Source organism: Chaetura pelagica, unplaced genomic scaffold (assembly GCF_000747805.2).
Source record: "Chaetura pelagica isolate M959 unplaced genomic scaffold, ChaPel_1.0 scaffold1445, whole genome shotgun sequence".
In the NCBI taxonomy this organism is placed as follows: Eukaryota; Metazoa; Chordata; class Aves; order Apodiformes; family Apodidae; genus Chaetura; species Chaetura pelagica.
The window spans coordinates 289855-308156 of NW_009953199.1; the positions used below are offsets into that span (position 1 = coordinate 289855).

The following is an 18302-nucleotide window of genomic DNA, read 5'->3' on the forward strand; positions in this document are numbered from 1 at the left end:
CATCCCATCCCCATCCCATCCCCATCCCCATCCCCATCCCCATCCCCATCCCCATCCCATCCCCATCCCATCCCCATCCCATCCCCATCCCCATCCCATCCCATCCCTCCCCGTGCCCCCCGGGATGCCGCCTCCCATTCCCACTGGCTGTGCCGGTGCTGGTCCCTCCTGGGCGAACCCCCGGGGGGCTGGCGGTGGAATATGGGGGCAGTTCCACTGTGTTTACTCTTCGGTGTAGCCGTTATGAATATTCACGCCCGCGTGGGGGGAACAGGCCCGCTCCCCGACGGGGATATCAGTTGGAACATCGTCTAATTGATTACGTGGAAATCGCTCCTGGTGGAAAGGGAAGCCCTCGCCTGGCTCTCGATGAATTAATTTAGCTTGTGCCGTTCTTGGCTGTGCTCAATGAATCTTGTTAAGGTGATATCATTTCAGCTCGCACCAGGGGCAGCAGGGAGGGCCCGGCTGGTAACGACGGGGCGTTCGGTAATGACGGGGGAGCGGGGGCTCCGTCCCTCGCTGGGGGGGGTGCTGGGACAGGAGCCCTGGTGGCGACCGGTGGGACCCCGGGATGTGTCCCTGCGGGGTCCAGGGCCACCGGGATGTGGGATGTTGGGTGCTGCGGAGGGTCGGGTGCCCGTGCCCAGACAAAGAGCGTTGCCCCCCGCAGCCCCCCGGCAGCTGGCGAGGGGGGACATAATCCCACCAAAACCCTGCTCCGGGGGGATCAGGGGGGGATCAGGGGGGCAGCCCCTGGCCCGTCTATCCCCGCCATTGACTCCTAAACAGTTCTTTGGTGATTACAATGTAAATATAGCTTTTCATGGAGTAAAGGCCTTTTATGGGATCCACACACACTTAACCACTTAACCCCGGCCACAAAAAGAGCAGTGAATGAGCTGTTTAGAGGCTGCTCGTGCAGAAAAGCGGGGCCTGAATAGGATTTGGGGATGTCTGTGTATCAATTGCTGCGCTCCAGGGGCCCTCAATGGGGCTTTGGGCTCGAGCATGTGCCAAAGGGCTCGCGTGGGTGCGGGTGGAGAGTCGGGAAAAAAGGAGGCGAAGGAGAAAAGCAGCTGCTTCTCTCTAATAAAACAATGATTTATTCATAGCGACTCGGGGAAGGGGTGGGGGGGACACAGGGAAGTGCCAAAGTGATGCTGGCCCTGCTCCGTGCCTGGAGAGGCTCAGGGGGCTGAGCCTGCCTGGGGAGTGGGGGGCACAGAGACCCCCAGAGCAGCCCTTCGGGACCCCCAAAGCAGCCCATGGGCGCCCCTAGAGCAGCCCATGGAGCAGAGCCAGGTCCTACTGCAGCCCCAGGCAGGCAGCAAGGGGCTCCCTGTTGCTCCAGGGGGATCCTTTCCCATTTTTCAGCCTAAGGGGACAGGGTGAGGGCAGCAGGTTGGTCGGGGGGGTGTGGGCAGCCAGGCAGACACACTGGGAGCTGTTATCATACTTTAGGGCTCATGTCATCCCTTCTCCAAAGATCACACGTGCCCAGCAAGGCCGGAGGTGGAGCACAGGCTACCAAAACAAGGGCTGTGAGATCATCTCCTCCCCCCGGGCTGCCTGGCTCAGAGCTTTGTGCTGAGACCATCGCCCTGACGTCGTGTAAAATAGGGAACACATGGCAGGTACAAGTGCCTGTTGCTTCAGTTATCATCTTTCTGTGGGTCCTCAGCCGGGCTGCTGCTGTGGGGTGGCTTGCAGAGGCTTCAATCCTCTCCTTAATTTTGAAAAGTTGGAGGTTTTTTGCATAAAACACCTCCCTCTGCAGATCCCAAGCAGCAGGGTAGGTGGCATTAGCACTTGGGTGCTTAATTATCCTCCCTGCACACAAACGAGTCTCTGGGAACTGTGGCTGCTGGAAATGAGGCAGGAAGATGTTGCCACACTGGCCTGTGCCACCTTCCAGCTGGGACATCAGGGCTGAGCCAAGGGAAAACACCTCTTGGATACTGATGCCCTGTTACCACGTGCAGGAACTTCATCAAATATTGAAAAATCAATGGGCCACTGTAAGGGAAACAGCACTGAGTGTGTTGCATGAAAACAGCCTTGAGGAACAGAGAAAAAAAAAAAAAGCTAAAAATAAAATTAATCTCTTGCAGAGCTGTAAGATTCTCTTCTCACCCCTTCCCCTTGTGCTGCAATCTTTTATGTCATTTTCTTTAATTACAGCTAGTTTAGATCTTGCTGCCTGGAGAAGCCTGGCTGGAGTTAGTAATAAATTGGGCTTCTGGATGATACAAGAGAAAATAATAACCCCCAAGGACTAAACATCTGTCCACAAGGAGCACACACAATGTTATAATTAATATTAATGACTAATAGTTCATATAGAATGAAACTTTTGCTTTACAGTTCACCTAGTAAACCCAGCCTGCAAGTCTCAGACAGAGCTATTTCCTGTGCCAGGAGCTGGACTCTGCCCAGGCAGGAGCCCCCGTGGCTCTGGCAAGGATGGTGAGGGGGGGGCTGCTGCAGGCTCAGCTCTTGGTAATTAAGCAGTTGGGGTGTCCCACCCACACGTGGCCCCTCACAGCTCCCAGGGAAGGAAAGTCTCTGCTCACTTTCCTTTGCCCATTTGATTTCAGATCATGAATTAATTACCTGCTCCTGCCTATTTCTGCTGCCCTGCCTTCTGTGTTTCTTCTTCTAACCACAGAGAACCCAGAGGAATAGAAACAGATGCTGGGAACCTCACCTGAGCTGCTCCACAGACCCTTAAACATGCCCCACTTGTCACTCCTGGGAAAGGGACACACAGCAGCTCAGGAGTGGGCCCAGAACCATGTGGGTAAATCCCTGTGACAGGGCTGCTGGAGCAGACCCCCTCCCTGTGCACACTTGCCTGGGGGTCTTTTTGTCCTTTAACCCTCATATTGGGTCTGGGATGGCTGATTAAAGGCCCAGGACAGATGAGGTGCAGCAGCTCACACAACAGGCACACACACAACATGCAGCAGCCTTCTCATGTGTCCACTCTGACATAATTTTTCAGATGTTGGAAATACAGATGATTTTAGCCTGGGTCCATCTGGTTTCCCAAATAACCTGTCTGTTTGATAAATAACACAAATTAAATTAGACAAGACAAACAAATAGTTTTTTTCTTCTCTCCCTTTCAGTCTCTTGGCAAAAAGGAAAAAAAGGAAAAGAAAACATAATTCAGTGATTGCCTGGAGCCCCCAGGAGCCCTGTGCTGGTGAGAGCTATGATTATAAACGTGTCTGCCATCTTAACCTTTAACACATACCCAAGGCCCTTCCTTCCTTAGTGTTTAAGGTTTTTTTCTAATTTCTTCACTATCATTTAGGTTCCTAAAAGCTGCTCCTCTCTGCACACTCAGCAGTGACACTGCACAGGATCAGCTCAGAGCCCAAAGGCTTTGCTCCTCCTGTGGGTAAGGGAAACTGAGGCACAGAGACATGCAGCTGCCTCCTGGGATGGAAGCCCCAAGTCCTACCACAGGGAAGCCACTTCTGTGCCTCATGCAGAGCCCAAAGCATCATCCATCCCAACTCTCAGCTGTGCCTGCTGGAGGTCAGCCCAAGGGAAGGCCAGAGGGGGCAGAGGCAGCAGCTCTTCCTGCTGCCCAGGCTGGTCCCTGTGCTAGTGGAGGAGCACAAGTGCCCCAGGCTGGGCACAGCACCCACATCTCCACCCTGTTCCACTCCTGGTCAGTCCCTCCTTCCCAGCCCTGACATGCTTGGTGCTTTCAGCAACAAGGGGGGTTTCTCCCAGTTAGCAGAGCCTGGGGGGTGAGCAGAATCAATACTTGAAAATGAGAGGCTGGAGCTGCAGGGATGTGCCAGACAGGAGGGAGGGCAGCCCAGGGATGAGGGACACAAGCAGGAGTGGGGAGAGAGTCAGGCCATGACCTGGTACCCTCCTCCCCACTGGGCAGAGCCAGCACAATCACCATCATCCTCTCCATACATCTTCAGCCCCTCCTGCCATGGGGGTGTCAGCTCCTGCAGGACTCATCCCCAGCACAGAAATTTCAGGGGTAGCAGGTCTCACCAGCAGCAAACCCTGAACCCCTGCTAAGTGCTGCTGGGGGAAGTGTTTACTCTGACCAGAAGCAGCCAGAAATCTTCCTGGGCCATGTATTTCAATTTCTAAGCTTTTCAGGACCAGCACTCTTCTCCTCTTGGCTCCAGAAGGAGCAAAACATATTTTGAAGGGAAAATTCTAAAGGGGAAGTTAAACAAATACCATGGCTGTGGCTAGGACATGGTGAGCAGAGCCCAGGAAGACCACCCTCTAAAGGTGTTCCTCAAGCTACTGCCTCATTTTTGCATTAAAAGGTAATTACAGGTCTAGATACATTTAATCTTTTGCAACTCCACAGAGCATGGCAAACTAAGAATTTCCCCTGGAGTCCAGAGCATAGTTTGAGCTGTTTGAGCTTTGACCCTTTGCTAGAGGAAAGGCATTCTCTTGCTGCTCTCTAGTGGCAGCACAATTAGCCATGTTAAGAGATGCTGAATTTTACAGCTTCCAGTGTTTTTGTCCAGTAAATCTGTGCTGAATTAGTGTAACTGACAAATCAGTGCAAAGACCATGGCAGAGAATTAACTGGACATTCAGCTGTGTTGTTCTTCCAGAAACATCTGACCAATGACTTTGCCTCCTTCTTTCTCCTCCTTAAACCTCCCATCCCAGGTATTGATTCTTAGAATGGCTGGATAAAGGAAGTTTTGTCTAGGAACTGAAAACAAAAACTATTAAAGCAGTAGAAAGAAACAGTCTCAGGGTCAAGAAATTGGTGCAAAACCAAAGAGGAAGACCTGGGGACCTGAGCATTTACACTCCCATAAACACAGGGGGGTTGTTTTTCTTGTATTCCAATATTATTGCAGTTGTTCCTAGTGAGTGGCTGAGCTGTGGCTACAAAACAAAAGCAGCAATAAAAAATGGACAGAGATAGACAAATATTTAGGAAAAAGCCCACAACATACACACAACTGAGGAAAATACTGTAAATTAATTCCAACAGCCTCCAAAATTAAAAACCTTTTATTGTAAAGTTGCCCTCCAATTAGTACCATATTTATAAACATAATATACAGTAAAATATTTTACATGTAGCACACCAGGCTTATGTTTATGATGTTACAAAATGTACAGTTCAGGATGCTGCTCCCACAGAGGCAGCAAATACAGGACATGGAGCCCTGGGAGGATGTTCAGTCCTACAGAGAAGGACTTACCCTTTTTGGGTCTCTACTGTAACACATTTAACATGTAATCAGAAATGCTGTATATTCTGTCTCAAGTTTCTTTCAAACTATTTAGAATAGTTGTGAATGATGGATCCTTATGATCCAATTTCCTCCTTCCAGAGAAGGCCTTTCATGACTGGCTGCTCAGAAAGGGTTGGTTTCTCTTGGGTGAGTGAAGCTTGCTTGACAAAAAATGGAATGAAGGATTTAAGAGAGGCTTCAGTTGGGTAAAACAATTAATTTCCCCTCCCCCCAAAGCAAATAAAAAACCTGTCACCCTTTTTCTTCTCCCACATCTGTTACATTCTTCTCTGTCTCCACACACATTCATACACATGTGTAAGAATGGAATAAAAACCTGGAAAGAAAACCTTATCATATTGCCTCATAAAAGCTTGGGACCTTTTTCAGAAGTCTACATTTCAAATATAAATTAGAGCTTCTTAAAATGTCAAGCTAATAAATACTTAACATGAGAGAAAAGAAGGCCCTGGGGGAAGCCACAGGTACCTTTGTACTGCAGGTGTAAACAAGACTGTTCTGGCACAGTATCACTGCTCCCTCCTTCCCCACAGCTGCAGAAATCCCTCCTTCCTGTGCTCTGAGCTGTCTGCAGCACTGCTGGGTCACAGTGGTGTTCCCAGACAGCACAGACACATGTGACCCTGTGAGGACAACATACAGTAGTGTAAGTTCCCTTAATGCTTGGGGAAGCCCAAGGTGTGACCCTGTGAGGACAACATACAGTAAGTTCCCTTAATGCTTGGGGAAGCCCAAGTGAGCATTTCATTCCAAACCAAGCATGGATTTTGTGCTCTCATTTGCCACGGAGCACTAAGAGCAAACAAAGGGGAATAAAGACCATTGCCTGGAAATGACTGGAACTCGTGAATTAAGAGGCAGCAGGAGAACATGCAGCAATCTGGTGACCTTCCTGATGACTGCTGGTAGCTTTTTCAAACAAACCACAATTGGCAAAGAGATAAGATCCAACCTCTAAACAGGAACATTCAGCTCTCCAAGTACTGGAATATGCTTCGGCTCTGACTGGTCTCCTCTGTGCTGTCCACCCTGGGCCGCTTGGCCAGAGGTGTTACTGCTGCAGCAGGACCTCTCTTCCTCACCTACAGGGGAGCAGGACACATTGGAATATACAAAATCTCCTGAATTATCAGAGAATTATCTGCAGGGAGAGCACAAACCAGGAAATCATAGGGAATATTTAAACCAGGCAGTGCTGAGGGCCTGTGTGTCCAAACAACCCCCACAAGTGGCAGCACATTCCACACAAATCTTTACCTGCAGTTTTGATTTCTCCTTTGCCTCTTCACTTTTGTCTGGGGAAAGTGTATGAAAGACAAAATTCCTTGAATTTCGAGGTGCATTGGGATTAAGATCCGACATGGCTGCGAGCTTCTGCAGGACAGCTCTGGGTCTGCTCAAGAGGGACCCACTTTTTATCTGAAGAGCAAAGAAACAGCATTAAAGCAGCTCACACAAGCAAGTCAGCCCTTTTGGTAGGTTACTCCTAAGAGAAAAATTGCTCCCTGCTAAAATGTTACTCAGAGCATGCAAACCAGGACCCAGGGGAGCTGCCCTGGCCAGGCTCTACAGCTGCAGCCTGGAAATACCATTTTCAGAACCATCACCAACCTGGATGTCACTGGCAGGTCTGAAGGTTTCAAATGGGTTCCTGGGCAACAGAGTTGTGTCTTGCACCACCACTGCTGGGCTGGCTGGCAGAGACAAAGAGGGAAATGCCAGTTTCTGAACTTCATTTGAAAAAAGATATGATTTTATATCAAACTGAAAACTGATGACAGTAAATACTGCAGGGAAAAACAGAATCTGCCTCAAACTACTATGAGCCAAACAACTGACAGATGACTCTGGCAATTAGTTCATTCAGAAGGGGAAATTTGGTTTTGAACAGTTCTGCACACGTGGAGTCATCTTTTCATCACAGCCAAGGAAAATTTACATTTATTTTCATCACCACATGACAGTTCTTCCTTAAGTCACAGATATTTGGAGAAACTGCTAGGCTGAATGTCACTTACAGCCCCCTTCTCTGAGACTTAAAGGCAAGCAAAGGAAGAGTAAAAGACTAGAAGATGCAGAGGAATTTATTTCCACAACTTTTTTTTCAAAAAGTAATATGTTGTTTTATTAAGTAAAAACACAGTTGCCACTGACCTTGACCTTGCAAACTGCATGTTTTCAATGCTTTTATAACCTTAGCTTTTCAAGTCTGGAAGACATGAAGCTTGGACTGGTGTCAGGAAACCCAACAGTGGGGTTTTCTGATCTGGGCCTGCTTTACTGGAGACCACAAGTGACAACTGGAAGTTAAACTTTCTCTTACTTGCTTACCTTTCCTCTCTAGAGACTTGGCAGTTACTTTTTTTGCTAGTTTCATGAATTGGCTGTCTTCACCAATTTCTTCCTCCTCCTCCTGCTCTATATTCTTTTCCTTCTGCAGCAGAGAGAAAATACTTTGTAAAACTGAAAGTTCGTGTCGAGAACAAGCATTTCATGCAATGTTTTAAGTAGAACAAGTCTTTCAATTAGGTAAATTAATATGCTCATTTTTATTTACTTTCTATTGTAAAAGTTCATTGTAATTTCTTGGATATTTTATCATCCTCATTCTGACTTGTTTCAGAACACAGCTGGTTTTGCCCCTCACTTCTAAATTAGCTCCTCTCTGTGCAACACTTGCAGAAGGGAAATTGCAGAATTAGGGAAACAGCAGAACTGACAATGAAAAACAAAGATCCATTTATGAATGGCATTTTTTCCAGAGTTTAACTCGAGAAAACAAGCCTCACATCTAGCCACAGCACACAGGAAGGCTGAGCAAGGCCCCTGGCTTGCAGGCAACCGATACCTGCTCCCGCAGCCACTGCTCCCGCTCAAATCGCTCCTTCCTCCATTTTGCTTCTGTCTCATCAAACTGTTCATTTTCATCATCATTATCTGAATCTCTCTGAAACAAGTCCATCTGGGAAGCATAATCTAGACAAAGAAAAAATAATTAGTTATCAATTTTAAGAAAGCCATAAAAAACCCAAACCCAGAACACTAAAACCCTCCCAAACCAATTTAGTTCTGAGAGACTTTATCTACTTCTGAAGGACAGCTGAGTGTCACTTCACATACTCTTTCCAGTCTTTCACCCCCCCATCCATAACTATGGATGAGAACAGCACCTATGTTTTTCCATCTGAACCTCCTCATCCTGCCAGGGCCATCGCTGTGCAGGTCCCCATCAAGGAGGTACCTCTCCTGGTACAAGCGCAACTGGCGCTTGTCGTCATCAAGCATCGCCTTCCTGGAGCAGGAGAAAGGGAGGAGGTTAGGCAGGTCACACCCAGGAGCCAGGACTTCACACACACACACACACACTTATACTGTCACTGACATGTGGAATTTCTGTATTTGATTTTCTAATTCCTCTTCATTAGGGAGCTCCTCATCAATAATCTCTTCTTCGTATTCATTCAGGTCTTCACCATCATACTCATCCTCGCTTCCCACATCACTCCCTGACAGCTCTGCCTCCTCTTCCATGAAATCCTGTAGTCTTCTGTAAAAGAACATTAAAAGAGTCCAGTTTGGTAGTAATCATCACACAGATCTTCTGAAAGTAAGATTTTTTTTTGACATAAACTTAAAACGTACCCTGAAAGAGAAACTATGATTAATCTTTCCTTTTTAAAGGACTAATCCTGGAGCTCCTGCCCATTCCAGGCACAGCCTCCCAACACACAACACCCCAAACCACTGGCATCCACCAGACCCCTCAACCAGTTGCCTACCACGTGATGGCAATAACTGCCAACTAGATGTTTTACTTACTAGAACACAAAGACCTTAAGACATGAGGGAGGGCAGCAGAACTGCATTATTTTGGTCAAAAAAGTGTTCATTGCTTTCACTGTGGCCTTTTGATTTCCATCTATAATGAGAACTCTGATGCAAATCCACTATGACCTCCCAGCAACACAGCTGAACTCATGCAACCTGACAGCACCAAAGCAAAAAACCAGCCAGAGCCAACACCACAGAAACTCTATTCCCTGCCCAGCATTAGAGGCTAATTACAGACTAAATTTCTAGTGCTATTAATATTTTATTCTGTCTGGCAATTAAGATACTAAAAAGATGTACTTACAGTTTCTTCTTCAAGCCCTGTCTATATCTCAGCAGTTGTTCTTCTTCATCACTTGTTTCTGCTTCTTCAGCATCACTGTCTCCATTTTTTTTGTCCTGGGAAAGATAAAGTTTTCAGAAATGCAGGAATTTCTGAACATGGATTGGTCTGTACTGGCAGCTGCTTCTGTGCTTCAGCCAAGAGCCACAGACTAAACCACCCCAGGCTTTGCCATGCTGAGATGCTTTACCCAGCACAGCTTAATATTAAGATGACATTTTAAAAGATCCAAACATTGCTCTTAAAATTAAGTGTGTCAACAGTTTGCTCTGGAAGACAGAGCATTTTGCATTGATGGTTACATAAAAAAAGCAAGGAGCCCTGTTAGTCAGAAGGCTGCAGCAGCTGCTCTGCTCCACCAGCCCATACCTCTTCGCTATCAAAGGCATTGTCATCTGTCACAAGCTGGAAGTCACCAAGTTCTTCCTGCTCCTCCTCATCTTCCTCTTCCCTAGAGGGGTAAGTAAATGAAAGAAATGCATGTTTTCATTTCACCTCAGTGATGGCCTCACAGTAATTCAAGGCAGGATTTCAACCATCAGGACAGTTTGTCTCACCTGTGGGTGCTCAAAAAGCTACAGTCTCTCCACAGCATTTAGCTCTGAATGCCCCAAATCCCCACTGACATTGATGGTTTAAGACCCCAGGTCTTCACTTGCAGAAACCACAGGGCAAGTATTAAACCTTAAGTTTCTTTTCTTCTAAAGTTCCTCCTGGAGCCCTCTAACATTCCCATTTGTTAAGCCTCATTGCCCTTTTGCCAGGCAGCCATACACTTTTCCAGCTTAACTGATGGAGAAAAGGCAAGTACTAATATTGGGCTATGACTCCTGTAGTTTGGCAACAGCCCAGAATAGAACCCAAAGTCCTACCTTCTAAAAACCTTTTCTCAGTTTGATGGCAATTCCTCAGCTCATGTCATTATAAGTGAAAAACAATTTCCTTTCCCAGTAGCTCAGTATATGCTGCTGACTGACTAACTGCTGAGCAATTTACAACACTCCTGCCTTTCATGTCCAAAAGGAACCACACTTTTGCTCACAGCATTTTCAATTGGTGTCAAACAAGAAAACACAACAAGAGTGAAAGGAGACAACTACCTCTATAAACTGTTGTAATTTTAGAGGGAACAATGCTAACCTGTCTGTGGGAAAGGAGCCTGAACAAAGTGCTAGAGCTTCTGCCATTGGATCTTCTGTATCACTGTCCTTTTCTGCCTTGGAAGATATAGAAGATGCCCATGTGGGAGAACCTGCTATAAAAAGTAATAAGATGGCAACTCATTAGATGTATTTATACTCTTGAGATGTCAGAGAGCACCCTAAAAATGACAGGTAGCATGTGCTCACAAAGGAGACAAAGTTCCACATTCCGCAATAGTTCCCAGAACTAAAGGGGATCTCAGCATAAAGCTTATGAATTTATATGACCAAAAAAGTTGTTCCATAAAACAGAATTCAGGACATACTCTGAGTCACAAATTTTCCTGAACAAAGATTCAGCAATTCTTCCATGTTCTGCTTTTTGTGGCTGCTGGTGCTTGGCACATGCTCAGCCTGGCTGCTGAACTTCCCAGAGCACAAGTCCAGTAGCTCATCCATGTTGGCATCCATGGCATTCTCATCCATACTAGCCAGAGTCAGCTGGTGCTTTGAGGACTGGTATTTATTCCTGTGTTGTCCAACATTCAAGAACCTGGAAGAAAGTATGTGGTTAGAAAAGTCATGCTGGTCTGCACACCCTGTTTGTGTTCAAGGGCACCAAACAGCACCTTTACACCTGCTACTTACCCATCCGCATCAAGCAGCTGACTCTGGGTGTCATCTTCCAAAGAAAATTGAAACTGTGACTCCCCAGCCCCTGGAAATAAACTCTTGGGCTCAGGAGAGGCATTATACAGGTCCTGGGAATCCTCGATGGGAAGAGAGGGCTCAGATGTCTTTCCTGAGCTCTAGTCAGAGGAGTATAAGAATATACAGGTTATTTGTTTTGCAAGCCTAGAACTCAAAAGCAAGAGTGGGATCAAACATTGAAGCTGTTTCAAAGGGTGAACACCATGCAGGAGCCAAGGATGTCCACACTGCTCTGATAAACCCTAGGAGCTCACTGACATCAGCTGCTGTGAGCCCATGGAAGTGTGCTTAAAAAAATAGTTGCAATGTATGTATTTTACACATTAAAACCAGATGATGGCATCTTTTCTTTGATGTTTTGAATACAATATAATATAAACTGTATCCATGCCAACGTGGAGATGTTTTAAACCCCAGGGACAGTTTATTTTTCTGAAACCTTACTCAGACAGAAGCATGTGGCTCCATGCCCTGTCCTGGTGGGGTTTTTTTTGACAGATCCAACAGTCAGAAAACACATTTATTCCCTGCCCCACAATGGGAACAGGACTGAGAACCTCACCTTGGAAGCAGAGCTGATAAAGCTGGTTTTGAAGAAACCTGGGGAAGGTGACCTGAAACCTCCTGCTGCAGACAAGAAGTTTCCCCCCCGTGACATCTGTTTGTTACAGGGCTGATAGGAGGGGATCATGGAGCCAATCAGTTCAAAGCTGCTGTTGTGGCTGCTCTCCTTTGCCAGGGTGGGCAGGGAAAAGGAATCCTCATACTCTGAAAAAAAAAAAATCATTAAATACAGTGCTTGACTTTTTTGTGATCCAGTAAAGCTTCAAGACACCTTGCTAAATGCTCACTATTTTCCTTGCTTGATGGAGGATGCAGGCACTTTTCCACTAATTGCATCTCATTGTTTTCTGTTTCTGTATTTTTTCCAGTATTAAGTTTTATTTTCCTCTAGTTTTTTCAAGCCCTTCCATTTTTCTTTCATCAGTCTAAACTTTTATAATCACACTGTACAACAACACAGGTGATGGAACAGCTAAAATATTGAATACTCATCTGAAATAGAGACTTCTACAGGTGACAGGTGAATAGATTGAGGATGAGTAAATGCTGCAGGGTTAGTTCTACCTCACCTAACTTGGTAGGCCCTTTGTCTGCAGCTTCTTCCATTTCAAGTTTCTCATCAGGAAGAGAGTATCTGCAAGTCAATAAATAACATGTATTAGCCAATGTAAATGCCATTTACCATGTTTTGAGCAATTAGGTTTTACAACAGATAATAGAGATTCATCTTTAAAGCTTGGTTTATTTACCCCATTTTTGAGGAACTGTCCTTGAAAAGCATTAATGTTGACTCTGTTGAAGGTGGTTTGGGAACAGAATCACAATGCACAGATTTCTCCAGCTTTTCTCCATCAACTGACTCTTTGTCAGTTTCTTTATCACCATCCTCTAGATGTTTCTCTTCTGTTTCTTCATTATCTTCCTCTGCTTCATCATGCAAAAATTCCATGTTCTAGAAAACATCCCACAGCAGAGATGTGGTTATTGCACAGAGATGTGATCACTGCTTTGACCCATCAACTCCCCTGCATAATTGTCAAGAAAACGTTTCAGCAAACAGAGGGTGAAGCTGAGTGACAATAACAGCTCTTACAGGCATCTATTCCACTCTGAGGAGCTGACACAGAGGTGCTTCAACCAGCCAAGCTGTTCTGGCCTTTTTTGAACAGCAAAGACCACAGCAAACCCTGCCTCACAAGCCAATATATTCCTATATAAAAAGAGAAAGTGGCACCAGAATCTTTTATACACTTGTGAGCTTTTTTTAATACTGTTTATAGAAAAGGAAAACACTAATAAATTCAGTTTTAGACAATCCAAACTCTGACCAAGCCAACTGCAGTTATTTTTTAGCATCTAGGAGGAACTCTTGGCAACTTCCCTAATATTAAGTGTACAAAGCTTACTTCATTGGAGAGATGCAGCAGATTTGAGAAGCTAAATAGGTAAAAATGTTGCACACAGACCTCATTGCCTTCTTCCTCTTCCTCAGATTCATCTGTCATCTCTTCCTCTTCCTCCTCCTCTTCCTCCAGCATGTCCTCATTATCCAGTTTAAACAGTGCTTGTCTCTTCTGGCGCTCCTCGGTCCTGCGCAGCTTCATGGCCTCCTGCAGCTTTGCCTTCAGAGCTTGTAGCTTCTCACCTGGGCATTCATTAATCAATTACTATATTAGGTGACTATAGTAAATCCTTAACTTCATTGCTTTCAAGCATTCAATCCAATGTGACTACACACATAAAAAGGGAATTCAAAATGACTGTTTTTATCTTTTTATGAGTTGATCTGCCAGCCAGAGGAGCTGGAGCTGCTGGTTTAAATGAGCTCAATTTAGTGACCTCACAATCTCATCAATTACCAGAATTCCTCATTATCAGCACACTGAATGAGGGTCTGTCTTTTGTGAATGAGAGCATCCAGTTGCCATAGCCAGATGTACTACAGCACATGAAATCATTAACAGCAGCTAAAAATAACGTGTGCCCACAGAATCAGCCAGATCATCTCCTTTTTAAAATGGATACTATGGGACAATCCCATTCCATGATAATTTTGTTTGCAAATCCATACAATGCTGAGAAACTGCAGTATAGAAATCAGGAGGTGTGAGAGATGGAATAAATAGCTCACAAGAAACCTGAGAGTTAAATTCAGAGGGCTGATGGAAAACTGCAGCATGGACACACGTTTATATAAAGTGCTGGTGCAAATGGGGAGAAATGTCTGTGGGGAGAGTGCAGTGAGGCTGTCCTGCCAGTGCTACCTAAGAGGTCTTACAGGGTTATTCAGCAGAGGGAAGATAATTACTAACTTTACAGGGGAAGATTCTTTCATCTGTATTTCACAGGGCACCACTGGGGAAGCAGGAATCACAGATTAAAAAAAAGACAGTGTTTTCCAATTCAGTCATGAACACTTCTCCTCCCAAACTGACCTGGCTTTGTGTGGGCTGTTTCATCCAGGCTCTCTGCAGCCAGCACTGCTGGCACCACATCTGCCTGCAGTTCCTAAATCTTTCCCTTCTGATGTTGTTTCCTTACGAACAATGTTCATGTTTATGGTCCGTTCACCTTTGGATTTGGACACTCCAAGAGTGTGTTTCAGGAAACGTGCTTTCAAGGCTTCCAGCTCTTTAAATATATGGCAATTAAATAACAAAATGCAAATTAAAATTAATTTGACAGCATTTAAAAGCATCAAGTGTTAAAGCTGTATCAAGAGTAGGTGTTGAGAGTAACTTTTTTTCTAGAGGAAGTTACTTTAAAACTCTAAATCTTTAATATGAAAACATTTGCACAACCATGCTATTTTACTAATAAAACAATAAACCACTACAGAATATTTTTTTCTCTAACTTGCATCTAACCAGTAATAGCTAATATTACATCACCTTATCCACAAGAAGATGGGTACCAACATTACACAAAGAATCCGTACTGGGAAGAGAACACTCCTGACTGCTCTGTCACCTGAACACCTCCCAGAGATGCTCCAGTTAAAATCAGGTTAACTCTGCTCACTAGGACAGACCTGACAGGACTACAAGAAGAGATGAGTTACCTTTATTTGAATCAGACTCATCAAGGTTTATAAAGGATTGGTTGTCAGAGCAGATTCTTGGCTGGATGGACAGGTCTATTCCCAGCTCACGAAGTTTATCCAGCTTGGACTTCTTCACTTTTTCAGGCTGTGGCACCAACCCAGGCCCCCCTTGATTGCTTTTTTCACAGGCTGTGTCTGGTGCTGTTTGGTCTCTTTGCTCAAGGACACCTCCCTCAGCTGCCAGAGGAATTTCATTCTCTTGCTCTTCACCACAGTCAGTGCTGGGGAGGTTGGAGGACTCTTCTGAATCACCATCAGCTGCTGCAGTCCTGACTGTGCTGGAGTCATCACTGTCCTGCCTGGGCTTTCCATCACTGTCTTCTGTCAAGTTCTCCCCTACATCAGCAAGAGGCTTGTTCACAGTAGTATCAACATCTCTGCCAAGGCTCGTTCCTGCTTCATTAGCTGCTGACTGACCACCTTCTGTTTTCCCATCCTTGCAATCTGTGCTCACATTCTTGGTGTCTGCAGGTTCTTCAGTTGGGGGCAGCTGGTATTTAGTGGACCTGATGAAGGCAGAAACAAATACATCACCCATGGCTGTTGTGGAAGGGGAGAAGAGGGTGGGAACAAACTGGGAGAGAAAGGAATCACCTTCTCATTACTGTCATTAGTGTGTAGGAAGAGGTAAAGTACAGAAGTCTGGAAAACTTCATTTCAGGACGCAAGGAAGGGCAGAGCAGCATAAAGTGTTTGTACTGATTAGTTACATTATAACAGTATAAAAGTTCTGAGAGGCCTGAACTACAGTAGCTTATTTTACTACACATTACTCAAAAGCAGAAATAGCCCAAGTAAAATGTTGGGGTCCAGACTATACCTCTGCATGAGCACATTACTCCATCTGGAGTCACTCCTAGTTCCTTCAGTGGTACAACTGTGCCAGGAGTGCAGCACTGCCTTGTGTAACAGACACCCCTCCCTGCCAGCTGCTCAGGGAGTTCAAGGAGCCTAAGAAAGTTTCTCAACAAAACTTCCCAGTCAAAGCAACAGCTAAAATTAAACCAGGAGGAAGCAGTGACTGCAGAGAGAGCAGGTGTGTGCACCACACAACACCTGCAGCAGATAGAAGTGTTTCTCCTCAAAAGCAGAGTTAGGATACCCTCAGAATTGGTAAGGAAGCCCGGGGAGGGTTGGAGCCCTTACTTCAGCAGTGCCATGGCATTTCCCTGCCACGCCGGCCGAGGTCTGCGCTTGTAGAAGTCATGAACACTTTTGGCCTCAGGCACATGATATGGGAGAGACACAGATGATTCTGCCAAAGAAAGGAGGGGAAAGGAAATGTAAAACCTCACTGGAGGTGTTTGAGATCTCTGAAATCCAACGAACCTCAACAGAAGTATTTTGCAGCAAAGACACCTAACAAGGCACCAACTGCACAACTTGAACCTGAACACAGCAAACACTGCTGTCTGGGAAAGATTTCCAGCAGCAACACATCCATGCATGCAACAGGAAATGAACAGTGAGGTTCAGAATGGCAGGACCAGTTTCAATTTTATCACATGCCTGTCAAACTGAGTACTGCACTAACTTTACACAACAGGTTTACAGGCTCAAGTGTTTGCACAATTTTTATTTACCATTAGTTACAAAGATACCTCTTAAGAGGTTCTTGAATAAAAATAGTCTTGCAGCCTTCAACCCTAAATAACATGCAAGGTGAGAGGCAGCTGTAGCCTTTCAGGTAAATTATTTAAATGTCTCCTCTGAATTGCTCAATAGTTTATACCCCTCTGCATACAAAGAATTTAATTTTTACCTCTAATAAGTCTTTGGGTCTCACTATGTAGCTGCTTAATGGCTTCTTTACTTAACCTTGCTGCTTTTCGTTCCTTAAGGAAAAAAAAGAAAGGTTTCTCAGGTCAGGAAACAGAATATGGGACTTTACCTGTACTTTCTAAATAGCTTATTCTTCCCTTCCAAGCAACAAAGAGTCAGAATAAAGTCGCAAGTTAAAAAAAAGATTAACAATAGCAAATCAAGAAAGCCTTTGGACAGTGTGCACACAAAAGCATTTGAATCACTGCAACAAACAATGGAGAGGCTTAAAAAAAAGAATCCTTCACCTTTCTTTTTGGTTCTTTCAATGCAGGTTCCTCCTCCTCAAAGACATGTTTGCAGCCTTCACCCTCAGGAAACCTTTCTTTGTTCTAAAAATCCATAAAAAGAGATTCACCTCTTTGTCTAGACACACAGGCACTACTGAGGGCAAACAAGCCAAAAAATAATGGTACAGGATCATCACTGGTCAGCAGAACCAGGTACTCCCCTAAAGCAACACAAACCCTGCACACTCCTCCTGGCATATTTCCAAAGCTTCTGCTTGTCTTTATAAACATCCAGGACAACATCCCTTTAAGCACAAAGATCAGGGGATATTCTCCCCTCTGTCACAGCAGGAGGAATGCACCATTCCCCAAAAGGGTTTCAGTTCATGCTCTGCTACCCAGCTTTCCACTAACAACCAAAAATTCTTCATCCCTACCAGATGTTACCTTGTGTTTTTTTATTTTGCTCTTCACTGCTGCTCGTATTGATTCTATCGACTCCTCATCCTCGGGGGGGGAATCGTCCTCCTCTTCTAAGCCATTATCAAAAAGCTCTTTGTCATCAAGAAGGCACCCACTGTCATTCAAAGGAAGCCTCTCACCACCATCTGCCTGCTCACCACAGGAATAAAACATTCGTGTCACTCATTTCAGAAGGTCCCCTCCAGTCCTTTCACATCCAGAGGTTCAGACCAGCTTTGACTGAGCGTTTTGTGTCCTGACCAGTCCCACCCACTGCAGAGCAGTGCCAGGCTGATGGAGCAGTGCTCCCTGTGCCTCTGGTAACTTGGGAATAACTACTGAAGACCAAAATGGCTCTGACAGAGTCAATTAACACCCAAAATATGCATTTTATAAATAACAATACACAGCCCCACAAGCAGCCATTTATTTAGACCAGAACTCCAATTTTCAAGCAGCCCAAAAGCTGGGACAGCCCTCAGAGCTGTTTGTGCCTGTGACAAACCAGCAATGAGCCCAGACACCTCAGACAATTCCTGCTTAAATCATCAAGTCTCAGGACTTGTGCTCTCTCTGCAGGTGAAACAGGCAGACTCTGGTGTCCCGTGGATCCCTGGGGATACCACACCTGCTGTGGGAATGTGGGCACAAGCACCCCGAACCATGGGAACACAATAACCAAACGTAGCAATAAATGTAACTTGGTCAGGAAAACATCTGAGTCTTCCTGTCAAAACACATACCTCTGCTCTAGGCTTCTTTTCTTTTTTCAGCTGTTTAATGAACTCAATTTTCCGCTCCTTCTGCTTCCTTCTTCTT

General features: G+C 45.3%; 1 protein-coding gene across 1 annotated transcript in view; it reads right to left on the bottom strand.

The window, feature by feature from the left end:
- Window positions 1–6244: 6244 nt before the first annotated feature.
- CLSPN (claspin) overlaps window positions 6245–18302 on the bottom strand; it is a 13306-nt gene continuing 1248 nt past the window's right edge. Inside the window, 24 exon segments of the mRNA XM_009997393.1 lie at window positions 6245–6358; window positions 6534–6695; window positions 6888–6970; window positions 7608–7710; window positions 8125–8252; window positions 8447–8568; window positions 8659–8823; window positions 9412–9506; window positions 9820–9901; window positions 10591–10702; window positions 10919–11145; window positions 11241–11401; window positions 11866–12071; window positions 12437–12501; window positions 12617–12819; window positions 13334–13512; window positions 14303–14375; window positions 14377–14498; window positions 14929–15476; window positions 16117–16225; window positions 16733–16805; window positions 17040–17123; window positions 17469–17636; window positions 18221–18296. Coding sequence (XP_009995695.1) covers window positions 6245–6358; window positions 6534–6695; window positions 6888–6970; window positions 7608–7710; window positions 8125–8252; window positions 8447–8568; window positions 8659–8823; window positions 9412–9506; window positions 9820–9901; window positions 10591–10702; window positions 10919–11145; window positions 11241–11401; window positions 11866–12071; window positions 12437–12501; window positions 12617–12819; window positions 13334–13512; window positions 14303–14375; window positions 14377–14498; window positions 14929–15476; window positions 16117–16225; window positions 16733–16805; window positions 17040–17123; window positions 17469–17636; window positions 18221–18296 — 3460 coding nt within the window.